Below are 16,845 nucleotides of genomic sequence, written 5' to 3' on the forward strand. Positions count from 1 at the left end.
TTTCTCAATTTACGACCTGAATTTTAAAACATATATGTGTTTACGCTCAAGTTATCCAAACCTTTACCATTCTTAGCCGTGTTGACATGTACAATATGGACAGAAAACAACAGGATGTAAAATGAAGAAAACGAAAACCAGGGAAGCGCTGTATAGTGATTTTTTGTACCAAAAAAAATGCAGACGGAGTCAGCCTTTACCAGTATCCCCTAACGCTGGATGCTTGTCAATACATCTGGCTTCTGCCTGCAATTGTTCCGCTGTAACATCCTTCAAATTTTTATTTTTGACCACATCTACTTCTTGTGAAAAGATGTTTTCTTTCTCCCTCCACATTGATTGGCAATCTCCACGCTAACACCTTGTACTAATTGAAGTATTGTACTTAATTGAATGTACTATTGAAGCGGCCGCGGTGCAAGGGCCCATGATCCTCCTCTGAGTCTCGCGCTCTATTTTAGGTTCGTCCAGGCGGTTCAAATCGCGAGGACCTGATTTCACCAACAGGTTCATAAGCCCCTTCACCCTCCATCGAGGCCTCAAAATCCGAATAATCAGACCCTGAAATAGAACTGCTTTCACTCGAATTACTATCCGCCATATTTACTTTGCTTAATGTACACACGCGTGACGTACAAGGTCACATGATCAAAATCGAAGCGTTTACAGCAGATGACTCACGAAGGTGCAATTAGGACCGTTTTCTCGGCGAAGCACCTTGTATCTGTTTCAATGTGTTATCTGAGGCGTTTAGACGGTATTCCGAAAAAGTGACTTTTAGCCGTCAGTTACTCTTTAAAGGATAACAAAGGATCAATTCAGAGTGCAGTAGGCAGTTTGAACGCGCCTTCAACGCTATCCACTGTTTTGGTGCATACTTGTAAAAGATCAGTATCCTACCAGTCCAATAAATTTTTAACACCTTACTCACATATGTCAGAAAGTACTCATTCGTTAAAAAAAATTATAGGTTTAAAACCTTTTTAAAAGTAATCCTAACATTTTTAGTGTAAAAGTGAAATTTACGGAGTATTCAGAAGAGCCTTGATGAGAGATCGGAGAAAAACAGCAACCAATTGAAAGATCGAAAGGGAATTTACCAAACAGTAACAGAAATATCATGGGAAGTCTAGACAAGAGATAAATAAAGAATCTTTTTTACAAACTGGATCGCAGCGGTACAATTAACGAAAATCCGTCACGTACCTTTTTTAAATTGTCTATTAGACATACCTGTATTATACTTGTACAGACAAAAATCCTTTATTTTGCAGTATGATAAGGCGTTTTTATCAAAACATTATTCACGTAGCAGACTTGTTCAACTCCAGCTTCGACAGATACATCACGTAGTTGTATAAATTGCCGTATGGTTACATAATGCGGGGCGGAAATGGGTAAATTTTTTTAGGGGGAATCCTCCAAACTGGCGCAGGTAGTGGTGCATTTAAGTGGTTTTGGTTTCTTCAAGTCGAGCATTAGATAGCACAAGGCAAAACAGAATTCAGGAAAGTGTCAAAGTGGGTCATTTGTAGTCTCAGGAGACATTGCATTTTATAGCCGCGTAAATGCTCTTCCCGCTTAGGCAAGAGTCACGTCTACGGTTGTAAAGTGGATCTCAAGATGTCCCATTCAAAGCAAGTAAGCGAATTGCAACTCGGTGATTACTCTTTTTTCGATCAATCAAGTTTTCAAACCTAATCGTTACACTACACCATGTAATCGCAAAACTCTGCCTTGTAAACGATTCCAGCCTTAACTTGCTAATTCATTGAAACGTTGAATATCACCCACAAAGGTAGCGGTTCGAAAAATAATTACAAGGATTGTCACTCGTCTCGTCTCCCTTTTTTTATGTACTTAAGGGCTTTTCTTATGTACGTAGAAAACCCCGAAATGGATAACTCGCCAAAATGGGTTTTTTTCATCAAAGTAAGCGGTCAGATAACAAGCGATACGCTGTGGAAGTAAGGTGAGGTATTTTTATTGAGAAATTGACGTATTTGTTCATTCCTTAGAGCGGTCGTACATATTCCCATACAATCTCTTATAATTCCGCCATGACTGTTATTGCGCGAGACGATCATATCACAACTTGGGCCGCCTGTGGGTGGAATCAAAATTTTCTTACATAGCTGCTCATTTATGTTTTACTCATTTTGCGTTCTGAAATGTGTTTTACTCAGAGGCAACACTCTCGTGCACAAAACCAATGTTTAAAGAGGCAACTTTGCCATCGACGGGCCTGTCATGCAAAACAGGACGCATGGCTGGGAACCAACCTCGGAGAAATTGACCCCCTGTGAAGGAATAACCAGGGAAGACACTATCATGTACCTAGTGCTTGAAGGAGGGAAATTGCTGAAATATCGATATTAAAACAATTACAACTAATTACGTTGGCTTCGACTGCTGTGTAAAGACATGTATCTGACTTGATCTTAATGGGTTTCCCTCCCGAGTCCCTAAAAAGTCATAAACTGTTATGTAACTTTGCACTATAAATTCAGTCCATTGTTATGAAATTACGTATTAAGAACTTAACTTGTTGAAGGTGTTGACAGTGATAGGAAATTCTCACTATTCCAAAGAAATACGAACTTCATTCCTGAGGTTGAAAGGTTAGTTATCGACGAAAGAGTCGACCGAAATATTTTCTGAACTAAAATGGGAAAATGACTGTTGGGTGACACATGCATCGTTGAAGGACAAACTATGGGTTGGCGAAATATATTCAGAAGCAGTGTATTCGAATGTTAAAAGTCGCCTCCGAGATTTGCTTGTTCTTTCATTGGCCTAAATTCGCTAAAATTTCCGAATTTTGTGATCATTACTTTTCAGTAGCATCGGATTACATAATTTCCAAGCTTGATAAAGCTCTAGTTGAGGACACTTCTCAGATTTTAATTTGGTCGCTTACAATCATGATTTCAGCGTGAACGCACTGTTTAGAAACTATTACCTGGGTTTAGAACATAAGTAGAAGATTCAACATCTACACATTTCATTTTAACGAGAAAATAAAGGATCGTTCTTAATTTTTTTTATTATCACACAGCCATTTTTTGGATCTCCGCCTCGTCAAGACCAACCACGATAAGGAAGATTTCAAGTTTTAACCGCAAGAAAATGCCGTGGCAGGAATCTTAGAAGTTTGAGGAGTACAAGGGAATCACAACTATTGTGAATTGTCGATATCGACATGACTACCACACGTACGTGAGGCGAGTACAGAACACCATTTTAACCTTAATTGAATGTTGGTTTTGTGTAGTTAAAATTTTATTTTATTTCTGGTCAGGGCTCCCCACAGTTTAGCTTCTGTTCTGTTGTCTTTTGGCTATATTTCTGTCATATCAAAAAGGAGGAAAACATTCGCCTTTAAAACCTACCCGAACAGAACATATTGTCAAATGGAAACGTGAGGGCATTTGTTTGTGAGAGGTTTGGGTAAAGACAGATGATCTCGATTTTTGAGGCAAGAACAACTGAACAAACTTAAAATAATTTTTTAATAGAAAAGAATAGCAATTTTTATTTAAGTTTTTTAAAAACATAATTATTAACTTTTCCGTTGCATTTTCGTTCTAATAGCCAGGAAAATGCTACGAAGCTATATTTAAATATTTCAGTTTCATAATACTACACGGAATATAATTATATAACATAGGGCGGGATCCGTTTTTCACACCTTTACAGGATACTAATAACCAGGAAAATGCTATGGAGCTATATTTAAATATTTCTATGAGAAAAAACAAGGCAAAATATACATCGCGTACTTGACTGAAAGGTTTGGTTTAGTCTCCTACAGTTACATAATAGTACACGGAGTAAAATTATATAACATGGGGCGGGATCCGTTTTTTCACACCTTTAATTCTTTTTAATAGCAAAAATTTAAAATTTAAAATCATACTCATCAGTTTGTTGCTTTGCTAAATTCTTTTTTAGAATTTACTGTTGAATGTGTCAGTGAGTCAAATTAAACAAGTGCTCGATAGAAAAAAAAACATTTTTCTCTCAGATAAACTGAGCGAGAATTATATTTCTTGCGGCATCTTAATTACTTTGGCTAAAGTCTTTAAATTGTCTGTCATATGTACTACACTCAACACACATTTTGGCTCGATATAGGTAAAAATGTGAAAATTTATCGCCGATATTCATGTTTATATGGTAAACTGTTGATTAGATGTTTTTTTTTTTCCATTTTGATCTTGTCACCTCGTTCGGTGGCCTTATAGTGTATATTTCACTCATTTTGTGTACTGAAATGGTTTGTACTTTGAAAGCCTCAAAGGCAACACTCTCGCGCGTATGACCAATCTTTCCCACTGACGGGCCTGTCGTGAAAAACAGGGAACTTATCGACTCGAAGATGTTCGTAATCAATAATAGTCCTGAAACTCTCTGTACTTCTTCGTAACGAAATAAATTGTTGTTTAATTGGAGAAATACGAATTTCACCTTTGAAGTTGAATGGTAAAGACAAAGAAAGGAGTCTACCAAAATTACCAACGTTAGATATACTTCGGTCTGCGAGGTTACTAGGGCGTCAAAGTAGATAACTCAATTCTCTCAGTTGACCTCTCATTTTAGCGAGATAATCGCAGGTCGTACTTGATTTTTTCCCTGGAGCCATTTTGTGGATCTCCGCCTCGTCAGACAACCTTGATAAGGAAGGTTTGAAGTTTCAAGTTGAAGAACATGCTGTTGTAAGAATCCTCGAAGTTTGAGAATTTCAAGGGGATCACTGCTATTGTGAATTTTCAAAATCGCATGAACAACAACGTGAGGTGAATTAAGTACAGCATTTTAAATCTCAATTGAAAGTTGGTTTTGTGCATTTATGAACTTTCGACTGATTTCAAGGAATTATGATGCCAGAAAGAAAATTCCAGCTCAGCTATCCCAGAAAACACTTTTCGACCTCCAGACACTTTCCCAAGAAAAAAATAATATGAGTTCAAGAAATTTAAAACTTCCTACATGAAAACAATAAATTGATTCGTGAAGCTCTCCATGAATAAACTCTTCCCTCGTTGGACTAATTGAGCGGGATGACCTCCATTGTTGAGCCAAGATTGGTATCACCTTAATAAAGTCAATTTACAAATTCCCTGCTTCGGCCAATGATATTCTAAGATTTCGAACAAGAAATAATAATAATAATGTTATTTATCCAGGGAGCTCACATCACCAAAGGTGTTATTCAGTGAGGCCCTGCCAAAAAGAGAAAAATGTTAAATTTGAAAGGTTAAAAATAGTTAAAAATACAATATTAAAATGTTCAATAAAGTTACATTATAAAATTAGTTTAAAAATTGCGGTCTTCAAGGCTTGCTTAAAAATTAAAAGTGACCTCATGTCACGTATTGACTTGTCAAGACTGTTCCATTCTCCCAGTCCTTGATATAAAAAGCGCTGTTTTCCATAATTGCGCCTAACTCGCGGTAAGTAAAAATTGGATTTGCCACGAGTATTATAAGAATGGATGTCACTGATTAGCTTTGTATCAAACTTAAAATCTATAATGCCATTAACATATTTATAAACGAAGACACAGCAGTGAAATAACCTAAGTTTAAAAAGTGTTGGCCAACAAAGTTCTTCTAATGCCTCTGTAGAAGAGTAAAAACTAGGTAAACTGAGAATAATCTTGGCAGCCTTGTTTTGCAGTAGCTGCAATTCATTCATAAGAGTAGCATTGCCCTTATCACCCCAGATAGTATCGCCATAATCGAACAGTGGGCGCACTAGGCTGTTGTACAGAGTAATCCGCGTTTCAAGTGGCAGTAAATAACTTATCCGTTTCAGCAAGCCAAGTCTTTGATTGATTTTAGTTGATATGGCTTCAAAATGGTCACCCCAAGTCATCGTCTTGTTTATGGTTACGCCTAGGTGTTTAAAAGTATCAGTGCATTCGAGCGGCGAGTCATCAATAACTACATTGACGTCATTACAGGTGCTAAGCTTCTTTGGACTACCAATTAAAATGAATTTAGATTTAGAAACATTCAAAGTCAGACGATTTGTACTAAACCACGAAGAAAGCTTAGATAGGTCCCTGTTGATAAAAATTTCGATCTCGTTAACGCACGAGCTGCTGAAGTAGATCACGGTGTCATCAGCGTAGAGTGCAACCTCACAATGTTCCAGGCGCTCGGGAAGATCGTTGATATAGACCAAGAACAACAAAGGGCCGAGGATGCTCCCTTGAGGAACGCCAACTTGAATTGGTCTTAGTGTAGATTGCACATCACCAACAGCAGTCAGCTGAAAGCGATTGCTGAGATAAGATCTAAACCATCCAGTTACGTTATCGGAAGCACCAATTTGCTTGAGCTTTGTTAATAGGAGGCTGTGGTCGACAGTATCAAAAGCTTTCGAAAGATCAAGGAATGCTGCACCTGTCAACATTCCATTATCAAGTTTTTCCAGAACTCTGTCTGTGAAATGAGCCAAAGCAACTTCGGTTGATAGTTTAGGGCGAAAGCCAAACTGTTTTGTTGTAAGTAAGTTTGACTCAGTCAAATAGCCATAAAGTTGTTGATGCACAGCTCTCTCGAGAATCTTACTAACTGTCGGAAGTACTGTAATGGGCCTGTAGTTATTACAGTCAGATTTGTCACCAGACTTGAAGAGCGCTGTTACTTTGCCTTGTTTTCAAATGGCTGGAAAAACACTAGAGTCAAGGGAGCGATTAAATAATCTTATTAATACAGGTGCGATACTCTCGGCAGAATCTTTGAGAAGTCTTGAACTTATCTTGTCCAAGCCAATCGCTTTATTTGTTTTCAAGGTCTTAAGTTGTTTGAAAACAAATGACTCACTCACAGGTGTGAAGGTGAAATCATTTGATTGCGCATTCTGTTTTGAAGCTGATGGAAGAATCAGTTATGTCCATTCGCGTCTTGAAAGGAATTCCATCCCGTATGAACATTGGCACTCCCCCACCGCGAGAACTGAATATCCAACTGAATATCCAGGGATGGTTATTTCAGCGTCAGTTACTTTAGGACTCAGCCAAGTTTCGGAAACTGTGAAGACATCCAAAGTATTGTCTTTGAGGAGAAGGCGAATGGAATCCATCTTGTGCGTAATGCTGCGGACGTTGAGATGGGAAATTTTAAAGCCTCGGATTGTAGGTAGATTTGTAGACTGCGTAACTGTCGGTCCAGGATTCAAAGATACGTCATTGGACAAACAAATCATCATCATTGCGTAGGTAGAGTTGAGCATCAGAGTAAGGCCGAGATGAACTTTCACGAGGTTGTGTCTTGAACGAGACGATCCAGCAGATTTCAGTTTGGATGCTCCTTCGCTCGGTATTGTAGGCATGGAAAGCTGTTGGGAAGTATACAAAATCTTTCCAGGTGTTTTTAATGAGAACTTCTTTATCCTATGTTTGGTATAAACATGTTCTGTTTTTCGTCGTGGTTCCTTGAATGTGCAATATACTCTAGAAGAAAATTTCTGAATAAAATTTCTGTTTTGGAAGATCCTTTTCAATACTTCCAATTTAAATCGAGATGTAATACTTTCGGTCTGTGTAAGGGTGGTCCAGGGCATTCCGAATCGGAACAAAGTTAGTCACATGAGATTGCGCAATCCAATCCCAGAAATCAACTTTGAAAGGCGAACAAATCTTAAATTGGGTGGGTTTACTACATAAGCAAGTAAGGGTGGGCATGTGATCCATGGCACCTCATGATGACTCAATAGAATTACTATCAAACTTCAACTTCTGCCAAATTCTCATGTTCTTGGGTTTCCTTTTGTAATACTTTGCAAAGGTGCTGTGTCTTGACCAACCAGCAGTTCGGAGAATGGCAGCAAGAAGTACCTTAGCAAGTGTAGCTGCACTGGTCGATGATGCCCTAACACTATGAGGTTTAAAATTACTTATGCCAATACCAGCCAGACCTAAAAGTGCTCTTAATCTAACGAGATATAGTACTCTTACTAGCTGCTTTGTATGGCTTAACATATGTAACAAATAGACTTGTAATACCCTTACGAAGGTGTTTGGTACGTTCCAAATATTCTTTTATAATAGCAACAACACACAGACTAGAATCTAAAGGATAACATGAGAACTCCAGCTCATGTTCACGTGTACCAGGTTTGGTTTGCTTAAGTTTGTCTCCAATTGAGAACTTCCAACAACATGCTCCAAACGTTCAGGAATTGGAGAGTTTGGCACCTCTCTGTTTAGCAATGGACTCCTCGTCGCCATTTCGTCTCTTTCACACCTTTAATTCTTAAGGAAATGCCTTAAGCAGTAGTGTTCACCACTGCGCAAGTAGTAACACTGCAGTTATGAACACTACTGCACAAGCAGTGTTCATTACTGCGAAGTTCGCTTTCATATTCACGTCTTTCTCCGCAGTTCAAAGATATTACTTTCCAATATTGACAGTCGTTTATTCACCACTTCACGGGTTTATTTTGATCCAACATAATGACCAGTCCCCAGCTGGCATGTTAGCTCAGTTGGTAGAGCACTGCACCGGTATCGCAGAAGGTCATGGGTTCAAATCCCCTATAGACCTGAATTTTTTCAGGCCCTATGTACACTACTGTTCAAGAAGTGTTTACTACTGCTAAGATCGGTTTCACATTCACGTCTTTATCCGTAGTTCAAATATATGCCTTAACTTTAGTAATCATTGCTTACTGGTGTCTTGCCTGTATTAAGGATCTCGAGGTAGCTGCCTTTTGGGTAAGTTAATTGCAAGACACACTGAAAGATATATCGGTTTGTATTAATTCAGTTTTTGTTGATATTTTATAAACTAAAAAACAGAGTCCCTAGTGCTAAAACAGTTAGCAATGAACCATTGCAAAGATGTGGAGAGTACTAGAAGTTCACAAGGCTACAGGGGAAATCCGATTAAATTATAGACGAACTGGAACGCATGGGAGTAGAACAGGATTGGTGTAAAGAAGTTGGCAAGAGGCTTCAGGAGAGCAAATTGTATTTCAAGACCACATACTGTAATCATTGCACAAAGGATGATAGAAAAAATGTGCCGATCACTGTAGGGTCTTTGCACTGAGCTATGCTGTTGACACTGACTTTCAGAGAGTATGCAGTCACAACGCTGTGACTGTATACTTTCTGAAAGTCAGTGTTATCAGCCACAAGGGGAGGTGTGTGGATTGTGAGAAGCTGGAGAGTGTTCTTGAAGTAGTAAGAGGTGCTACTTCTGGGTACACAATGCAGTTGCAGTTCTTTGAAATGAGATGGAGTATTTGTAATAGTTGACTGGGCAATGAAACTCATAGCGATGAAGTTCTGGGAAAAGCAAGCAGAATGGTTTACCTAGAGGGGAATCAATTGGTATGTGAATAGCGTTGTTGTAAGACAGGAGGAAAGCCTAGAAGTAACCTGCTACGTATACCTTCTTAACTGCTGTAAAGAAGACTGGTTTTCAGTGCTTTCGGTCCTTGAAAATTTCTTTGTCACCATGAAGTTACAAAATTTAGGAATAAAAAAGCCCTTTCTAAGAGGTTGCAGCAGGTTGCTATCAGAACAGCACGCTGGTATCATTCCTACGAGAGCTCGGACATCGCAAGGGAATCGAACTCGTGAGGTACGATCACTCTGAGCCGCAGGCTGGAAAAGATATGTGTGACAGGATTCTGTGTCCGTCGATAGCGTCAGGAGATACTGCAACGGAGGCCATGCTGTTGTTTCTGCCAAAGGATGCATACCGCATTGAGAGAGAGACAGGTCAGGGGAATGACGGCGTCAGTGTGCATAGTCCAGGAACTTGTTCACAAGACCAATTTCCAAGGAGGCAACTTTCCCATTGGCTCTGAACCAACCTCGGAGAAAATGACTCCTTGTGATGGAATGATCAAGGGAGATACTATCATGTACCTTTTGGTCGAAGGAGGGAAAATGCTGAAATGTCGATATGAAAACAATTACAGGTAATTACAATGGCTTCGACTGCTATGTACAGACAAGTACACATATATTCAGGAGCAGTGCAACCGAACGTTTAAGTCACCTCAGAGGTTTGCTCATGTTTTCTTCGCCAAATTCGCTCAAGTTTCCGAATTTTGTGATCATAACTTTTCAACAGATTAACTGCACACCTACATAAAGCTCCAGTTGTGCACATTTCTCTGAATTTATTTTGATCGCTTAAGATCATAAGTACAACTCGAACGCACTGTTCGGAAACTGTCTTCATCTTTGAGGTTACCAGAGCGTCGAAGTAGATGACGTAATAACTAAACTTCTCAATTCAGCGAGAACTCACGGAACATTCTTGTTTTTTTTTTCTTCCGCCAGAGCTAAGAAGGTGATACACAAGATGCCACCGAGCCATTTTGTGGATCTCCGCCTTGTCAGAACCAACCTGGCTAAAGAAGGTTTGAAGTTTCAACTGGAAGAACATGCTGTGGCAGGAATCCTCGAAGCTTGAGTATTACAGGAGAGTCACTGTCATTGTGAATTTCAACATTGCTTGTACAACAACATAAGATGAATAAAGAAGAATTTTTTTCAATCTCAAATGTAGGTCGGTTTTCCATGTTTTCTCGACTGATTATGAGGAGTTATGAAAGGGAAAGAACCAAATTCCTGCCGTTATTATTCGTTGCTTGCAGAAAGTGCGTAAAGTTCGCTTCACAGTTGTCAAGGTCCGAATTTTTCCTACACTGACCTATGGTGATTACATAATTTTGATTTCAACTTTATAAATCATTTTACTTTTCGACCTCCTGACACTTTCCCAAGAAAAGATAATATGAGGTCAAGGAACTTAAAACTACCTACCCGTAAACACTAAATTGATTCATGCAGCTCTCCATGAATAAACTCTCCCTTCGTTGGATTAATTGTGTGGGATGACCTCCATCGTTGAGCCAAGATTCGTAACACCTTAATAAAGTCAATTCACAAAATTCCCCGCTTCAGCCAATAAGATTTTACAATTTTGAACAAGACAAAAACCTTGGGTATGAAATAAAGGATATTACATGGCCGCACATAGATAAGAAATTTGTCTTCCCGTGTTTAAAAGTATTTCACAAGTGAGCGAACATGTTATCTTTACTGTGTGAAGGTATCACTTTTCGCGTGAAAGCGTATAATTACCCGGTATTTCATTGGTGTTTTGCATCATAGGTCTCGTTGAGATATTTCATTCTTTATTCGATACAAATCTCGCTCTGTCTCTACTTTTAGCTTGGCACCAGCTTTAACCGAAGTGCAAACGTGAAAGCCTGAATTTTAAAAGAATGAAATCTAATTAAGCGAAACCATATTTTTACTCATGATCGAAGTATTACATTTTTATATCTCCAGTTTTACTGTCATAATGTCTTATTGTATTGCTTTTAATGAGAATCTCTTTTATTTTATGTTTGGTACAAGCGTGTTTTATTCTTCGCGGTGGTTCATTGTATGTGCAATATGCTCTAGACCAAAACTTTCGAAAAAAGTTTCTACTTGGGAAGATCTTTTTCAATATTTCCAATTTAAATCGAGATGTAATACTTAAGGTCTCTCTAAGGGCGATCCAGGGCATTTCGCATGGGAACAAAGTTTTCCCTCAAACTTTTCCCAATAAATTATCTTTGGTAGCAGGTAAATAAAACCACATTATTTTCTGGAGATGCGTTAAAATAAAATTTTTTGAGCTCTCCATAGTCAAAGCTGCAAAAGGCCCTTTTTTGACATCTTGCGACATCGGAAATTTCAATAGTTGAAAAGCCCAATCCTCGTATCACACTGCAAAAATCTTTTGTATTCTTAAACTGTGTGATATGTAAGGTGTATAAAAAGCATTTTAATTTGATTTTCGTTTATTCAGGGGCTCGTCATAATTCATTTAAAAACTCTTGTTGGAAAGCTTTCTGAAATTGATGAAAAGTACTTTCTTTCTTGTTTGATATTGCTCAAGTCCAGATCAGACCATCAAAAACTCCGCTTGATTTCATCTAATAAGATGTTTGGGAGCAGAAAAATATAAAAACATCTGGAATTTATTAATTTTCTTCGCCCTGCTGACTTCAAACACTCAGTGATTTAATTAGAGTGACAGCCAATTATCAAATTAGTTCATTGAGCAAATTCCGACCGTTTTAAGAGGCTGTCTCTCTTATTTCCACCCGGTCAATTTCGCGTCAAAAATAATTTTGCCTGAAACTCTGTCAACAGAAAGACTTTACCTAGGAAAGAACTAAATTAGATTTGGTTTGATTCGAAATAATTTCTTGACTGCATTAGGGGCCATAATTATTTCCCAGGTTGACGACTCTATCCTACACAGCCGTTAATTTTAGACCTTTATAGGCAAAAATATGCAAAAACCCCCGTAAGTTTTCGATTTTTCAAAAGTTATGACCGTTTGAATCAGTACATGTACGAGCGTTCGCGATTTTTTCGCCTACACCAAAATCGAACCACAGGGCAGATTTCGTCATAAATACAGCTAACCTTCGTTGCATCTTGAGTTTATGTGAAATTTCAGATATGATATGATATGATATGATAACTCCAGCAAATAACTCCAAACTTCAGCGGTCGGCATCTATCGATACTCTTCTTTGACTCGTTGTTGCAAACTATACTCCAAAACTAAAGCCATGTTTCGCGCTTAATGTCCTGTTTAAACATTGGATTGCAGCTGCATTCTCTTCAAGAATCAGTCAAAGAACTCCTCTTGTAAGTCTATGTGTCGAAGTTTGGGAGCTAAAATTTGGAATTTAAAGCTGAACGATTGCTCTATCGCGCATAACAAAGGTCCGCATCAACCACTGCGGGTGAACCCGCTGACTCTTTTTTTTCTGGAAGGCTTGCAAGTGTAGTATGGCATGCAAGTGCTTTTTGAAACCAGAGAGGCTTTAGTCTGTAGCGAGTCTTCAGCGAGGTTGATAAAGCTTTCAGAATGTAGAGGTGATGTCAATGATCATCTACAAGCATGTCACTTAGGTCAGCTTGGAGGAACGGTACAAGAATATGAGCTTATCATTAACAGGTCAGGGTTGCCATACGACCTTTCCCCTGATCAACTTGAAGAACTTTGGATCTGCGAAAAGCATAGAGGAAACATGGGTAAAAACTGGCGACCACGTCGCACTTGCCAGTACCCGCTGCGCAACGGCCGGAAAAAGCAGCTAAATACTAGAAATACAGTTCATCTCGACATGTCAAGGGAAATTAACACTATCTTTGCAGAACTCGTTCCAACAGGTTCCCGTTAGTGATTTTTATGTAAATTCTAGCTTACTAACCAGGTATTGTCCTGAAATGTGGGACAGGGTTTAAATTAAGGTGATATCTACACATATATTGAGGTGCGGTTAATGTCAGTATTCAGTATTTTGGAAATTGATTAACATTTGGGCCAAAGCTCGCACGTGAGTGAGTATAAAACAAAACAACTGCTGTGATTTCTTCCGAAGATACGTACCGTGATACCACATGGAGGCCATGTGGCAGCTAGTGCAACTTAAGAACAATCTCTGGAAGAATCAAACATCTTGGGAAATAAAAATTTTCAACCCTTCTTCAAATTTTGCATGCAGTTAGGAACTCAGGGGGGATGCACAAAAATGCCCTTCTTAAAGGTCGCAGCACTCTTGTTGCCATGGTAACAACGGCTGCTTGTTCGAGGCCTGGGGCCTCATTTTCATACAAAAACGTCGCAAAAAAAAGAGTGAAATGTTTATTTTTCTATCTCAAGCTAAATACAACATTACAAATTGGCACTTCTACCATACATTGTAACATCATTCGTCTTCACTTTGACACATTTAATTTTCCCTGGGAGTGAATGTGAACACACCAATAGATTATTCATCTCGGTACAGTTTCGGTCATTTTTGTTGTCGGGTAAAACAGGGAAAACGTTTATCTGAATTTCTCCAAAAGTGCACCTATTCTGGAACTGAAACTACCCACCTAGCCAGTTATAATATTCTAGTTTTTAAATATGTTAAAATCTCTGCGGGCCTGCCTCTACTTTTTATAGGGGCAATTCGCGAAAAAAGCTCAAAATCAGATATTGCATAATTTGGTGATGTTTACATCTAATGTTCTCAAAAACAAACGTTTCAGACAAATGAAACGTGCGAGGCTTTGAAAGAATGTTATCTTATGAGCAATATCCCGAGGAGAAATCTCGCCTCTGGTTGTCATCTTTTAAAAAAATTGGTTAACCTTCATGGAGGACAACTCGACGTAACTACAAACATATACCTGAAATCGTGTGCATATCATCCAGATTCCGAGTGCTGCACCTTCTTTCATAGGAATTTGAGCGATCCGAAATCCTCTGAAGATACACTGTTATACTTGTATGTCATTGGAAACATGTTGAAGTCGGCTGATCTACACGAAACTATCCTCGCACCGGTCATTTGTCATAAACATGTACGTTATCACGATGGCGTGACGCTGTATTTCTGCATGAAGTTTCCATCGGTCGCTCCAAAGAAGACGAGAAATGGATATTTTTCATATATGTCAGCAGATTTCCGCTTTCTGAAGTAAAAACAACCAATGCTATCACAACTAATGCTATCACAACAGCTCCCGAGTAACCGCTGTGAGAGATGTGGCAAAAGAAATTGGGGTTGAAGTTCATAGTTATCAGTACTCGGAGCCGCAGTCTGGTAAAGACATTTGCGATCGTATCCTATATCCAATGAAGTCCTCTATTCGTGCTTACTGCAACGAAGGGCACGGTTGTCTAACTGCCATGGACATGAGAGATGCATTGACGCAACACCCAGTGAAGGGAACAACAGCTGCAGTGAGCATAGTCGACGAATCAAAGAACACTCTCTGTATAAATAAGATTGAGCATTTTAGTAGCTTCCACAACAGTGGCTGACAAAGAGCCAAGTTCAGAGCTTTTTCTCCCGGCTAGCAGCAATGCGACGAAAAGATCAGGGTGTGATCGGGATACCGCTGGATGAGGAGGAAGATGTCCAATGCGTCGAGGAAAATTCCGAGAGACAAGATCTGGCCGACAAAGTTAACAAAGAGATCAAAGTCTCACATCCGATCTGCTACGATACGTATGACCTCTGTGAACGTTACCACAGTAACACACTTCAGAAATTCAATGTGGTTTTGTTGAGGGCCATCTGTAGTCATTTTGAGATCCCTGTAAAATTGAGAGACAAAAAACAGATCCTCATAGACAGACTGGCGGACGTGATTAGTGATTGTCAGTGTTTGTCAGTAGACGTATGTAAACAATGTCTTATACGGTGGCTGAAAGTGTAGAATATGCTCTACAAATATAACATATTATAATATCTAGTAGTCAGTGAAATGTTTTGATGAAAACGATAGAAAATTTACCAAAAACAACACTTATAAAATATGTTCGTACGAAACATGTGTCAAAGTTTTCATCACGTTGGTAGCCGATTTCTTCGGCTATTGACAGGTTGCTGATCTGTGGACACAATCGACGCGGAACTGAGAAAAGCAAGCTCAGGATATTTGAAATTGATTTATTAATTATATGATATCAAACTCCAGGTAAAAAGCATTTATTCTTTTCATCAAAAATTTTTCTCCCCAGTTATTACATTGGGGTGTTAATTGAGATACAAAACAAAACCATAAGGCACAACGTACGGCACAAGCTATCAGCGGTCTTCTCTTTTGTGCGGACCTTTGTGAAACAGTATAATATCGAACTGGATCATCGTGATCTAAATTTAAGCGGTTATTTCTTCACTTCAGAAGCCTTAAACCTTCATTTCCCTCTAAGCTTCCAGACATGGAGAGTTTATATTCTCACTCTGGAAAAAATTCAGCTCTGTAGAGAGCTGAGTTAAGAGAGAGAGCTAGAGTTAAATGGGTGATTCACCTCGAAATGTGGCCAATTCCGACATTGTTTTGATACCACGAAGCACGATGGATGCCGCCTACTTTTCGAAGGCAATACCTTGCTATTTGTTGAGGTTACCATGGATTTCACCAATTTGGTTATTAGAAAAATTCTGAAGTGAGCCATGAAGCCGGGCTGCAAAGCGGGTAAGCTATATTTATGACGAAATCTGCTCCAGTGGTTCGATTTTGGTGTAGGCGAAAAAATCGCGAATGCTTATACATGTGCTGATTCAAACGGTCATAACTTTTGAAAAATCGAATACGTACAGGGGTTTTTGCATATTTTTGCCTATAAAGGTCTAAAGTTAACGGCTGTGTAGGATAGAGTCGTCAACCAGGTCCCAAATCTCAAAACTTAACGTCTAAATCAAGGTTATTTACGGCCATCAGCCTATGGCGATTTCTAGTGGTCAGAATATGCTAAAATTCGCCTTTTCATATATAGTTAGAGGGCAAATTCTAACTTTCTTGGCAAACTAGAAAGGTTTTTAAGCAATCTGATATAAATTCTGTGGCTTAACTATGCGAATCAAATATTTTACAATGTTACAGAATATGCCTATTTTTCAACTTCCGAGACGTTGCGACGGTCCCTACGGACTGGGAAATAATTATGGCCCCTAAAGCGGTCAAAAAAGTATTTCGAATCAAACCAAATCTAATTCAGTTCTTTCCTAGGTATAGCCTTTCTGTTGACAGAGTTTCAGGCAAAATTATTTTTGACGCGAAATTGACCGGGTGGAAATAAGAGAGACAGCCTCTTAAATAAGGAGCTCAATAAATTGAGAGTGAAAAGAGACTTATCTTGAAGTTTGATGCGAATTCAGTTGAGTCATCATGAGGTGCTAGGGATCACATGAGATTGTGAAATCAACTTTGAAAGGCGAAAAAAGTTATAAATCGGGTGGGTTTATTTCATACGCAATTAAGGGTGGGCATGTGATCCCTAATACCTTAGGATGACT

The 16,845-nt window shown here is 38.9% G+C and overlaps 1 protein-coding gene across 1 annotated transcript; it reads left to right on the forward strand.

Moving 5' to 3' along the window:
• Positions 1-9,751: 9,751 nt before the first annotated feature.
• On the forward strand, positions 9,752-10,445 carry LOC136284043 (GFP-like fluorescent chromoprotein amFP486). The gene is made up of 2 exons (XM_066173793.1): positions 9,752-9,945; positions 10,313-10,445. Exons 1-2 carry the CDS (start codon positions 9,752-9,754, stop codon positions 10,443-10,445), a joined length of 327 nt encoding a protein of 108 aa, XP_066029890.1.
• Positions 10,446-16,845: the final 6,400 nt, after the last annotated feature.

This window comes from Pocillopora verrucosa, chromosome 1 (genome assembly GCF_036669915.1).
Source record: "Pocillopora verrucosa isolate sample1 chromosome 1, ASM3666991v2, whole genome shotgun sequence".
NCBI classification, from domain to species: domain Eukaryota; kingdom Metazoa; phylum Cnidaria; class Anthozoa; order Scleractinia; family Pocilloporidae; genus Pocillopora; species Pocillopora verrucosa.

Bases quoted from the DNA above. Each gene is read 5' to 3' on its own strand.
- LOC136284043 (XM_066173793.1), top strand. From the start codon at position 9,752: ATGACGGCGTCAGTGTGCATAGTCCAGGAACTTGTTCACAAGACCAAT. The intron at 9,946-10,312 runs GTAATTACAATG...TTCTTCCGCCAG, and splicing joins CGATATGAAAACAATTACAG to AGCTAAGAAGGTGATACACA.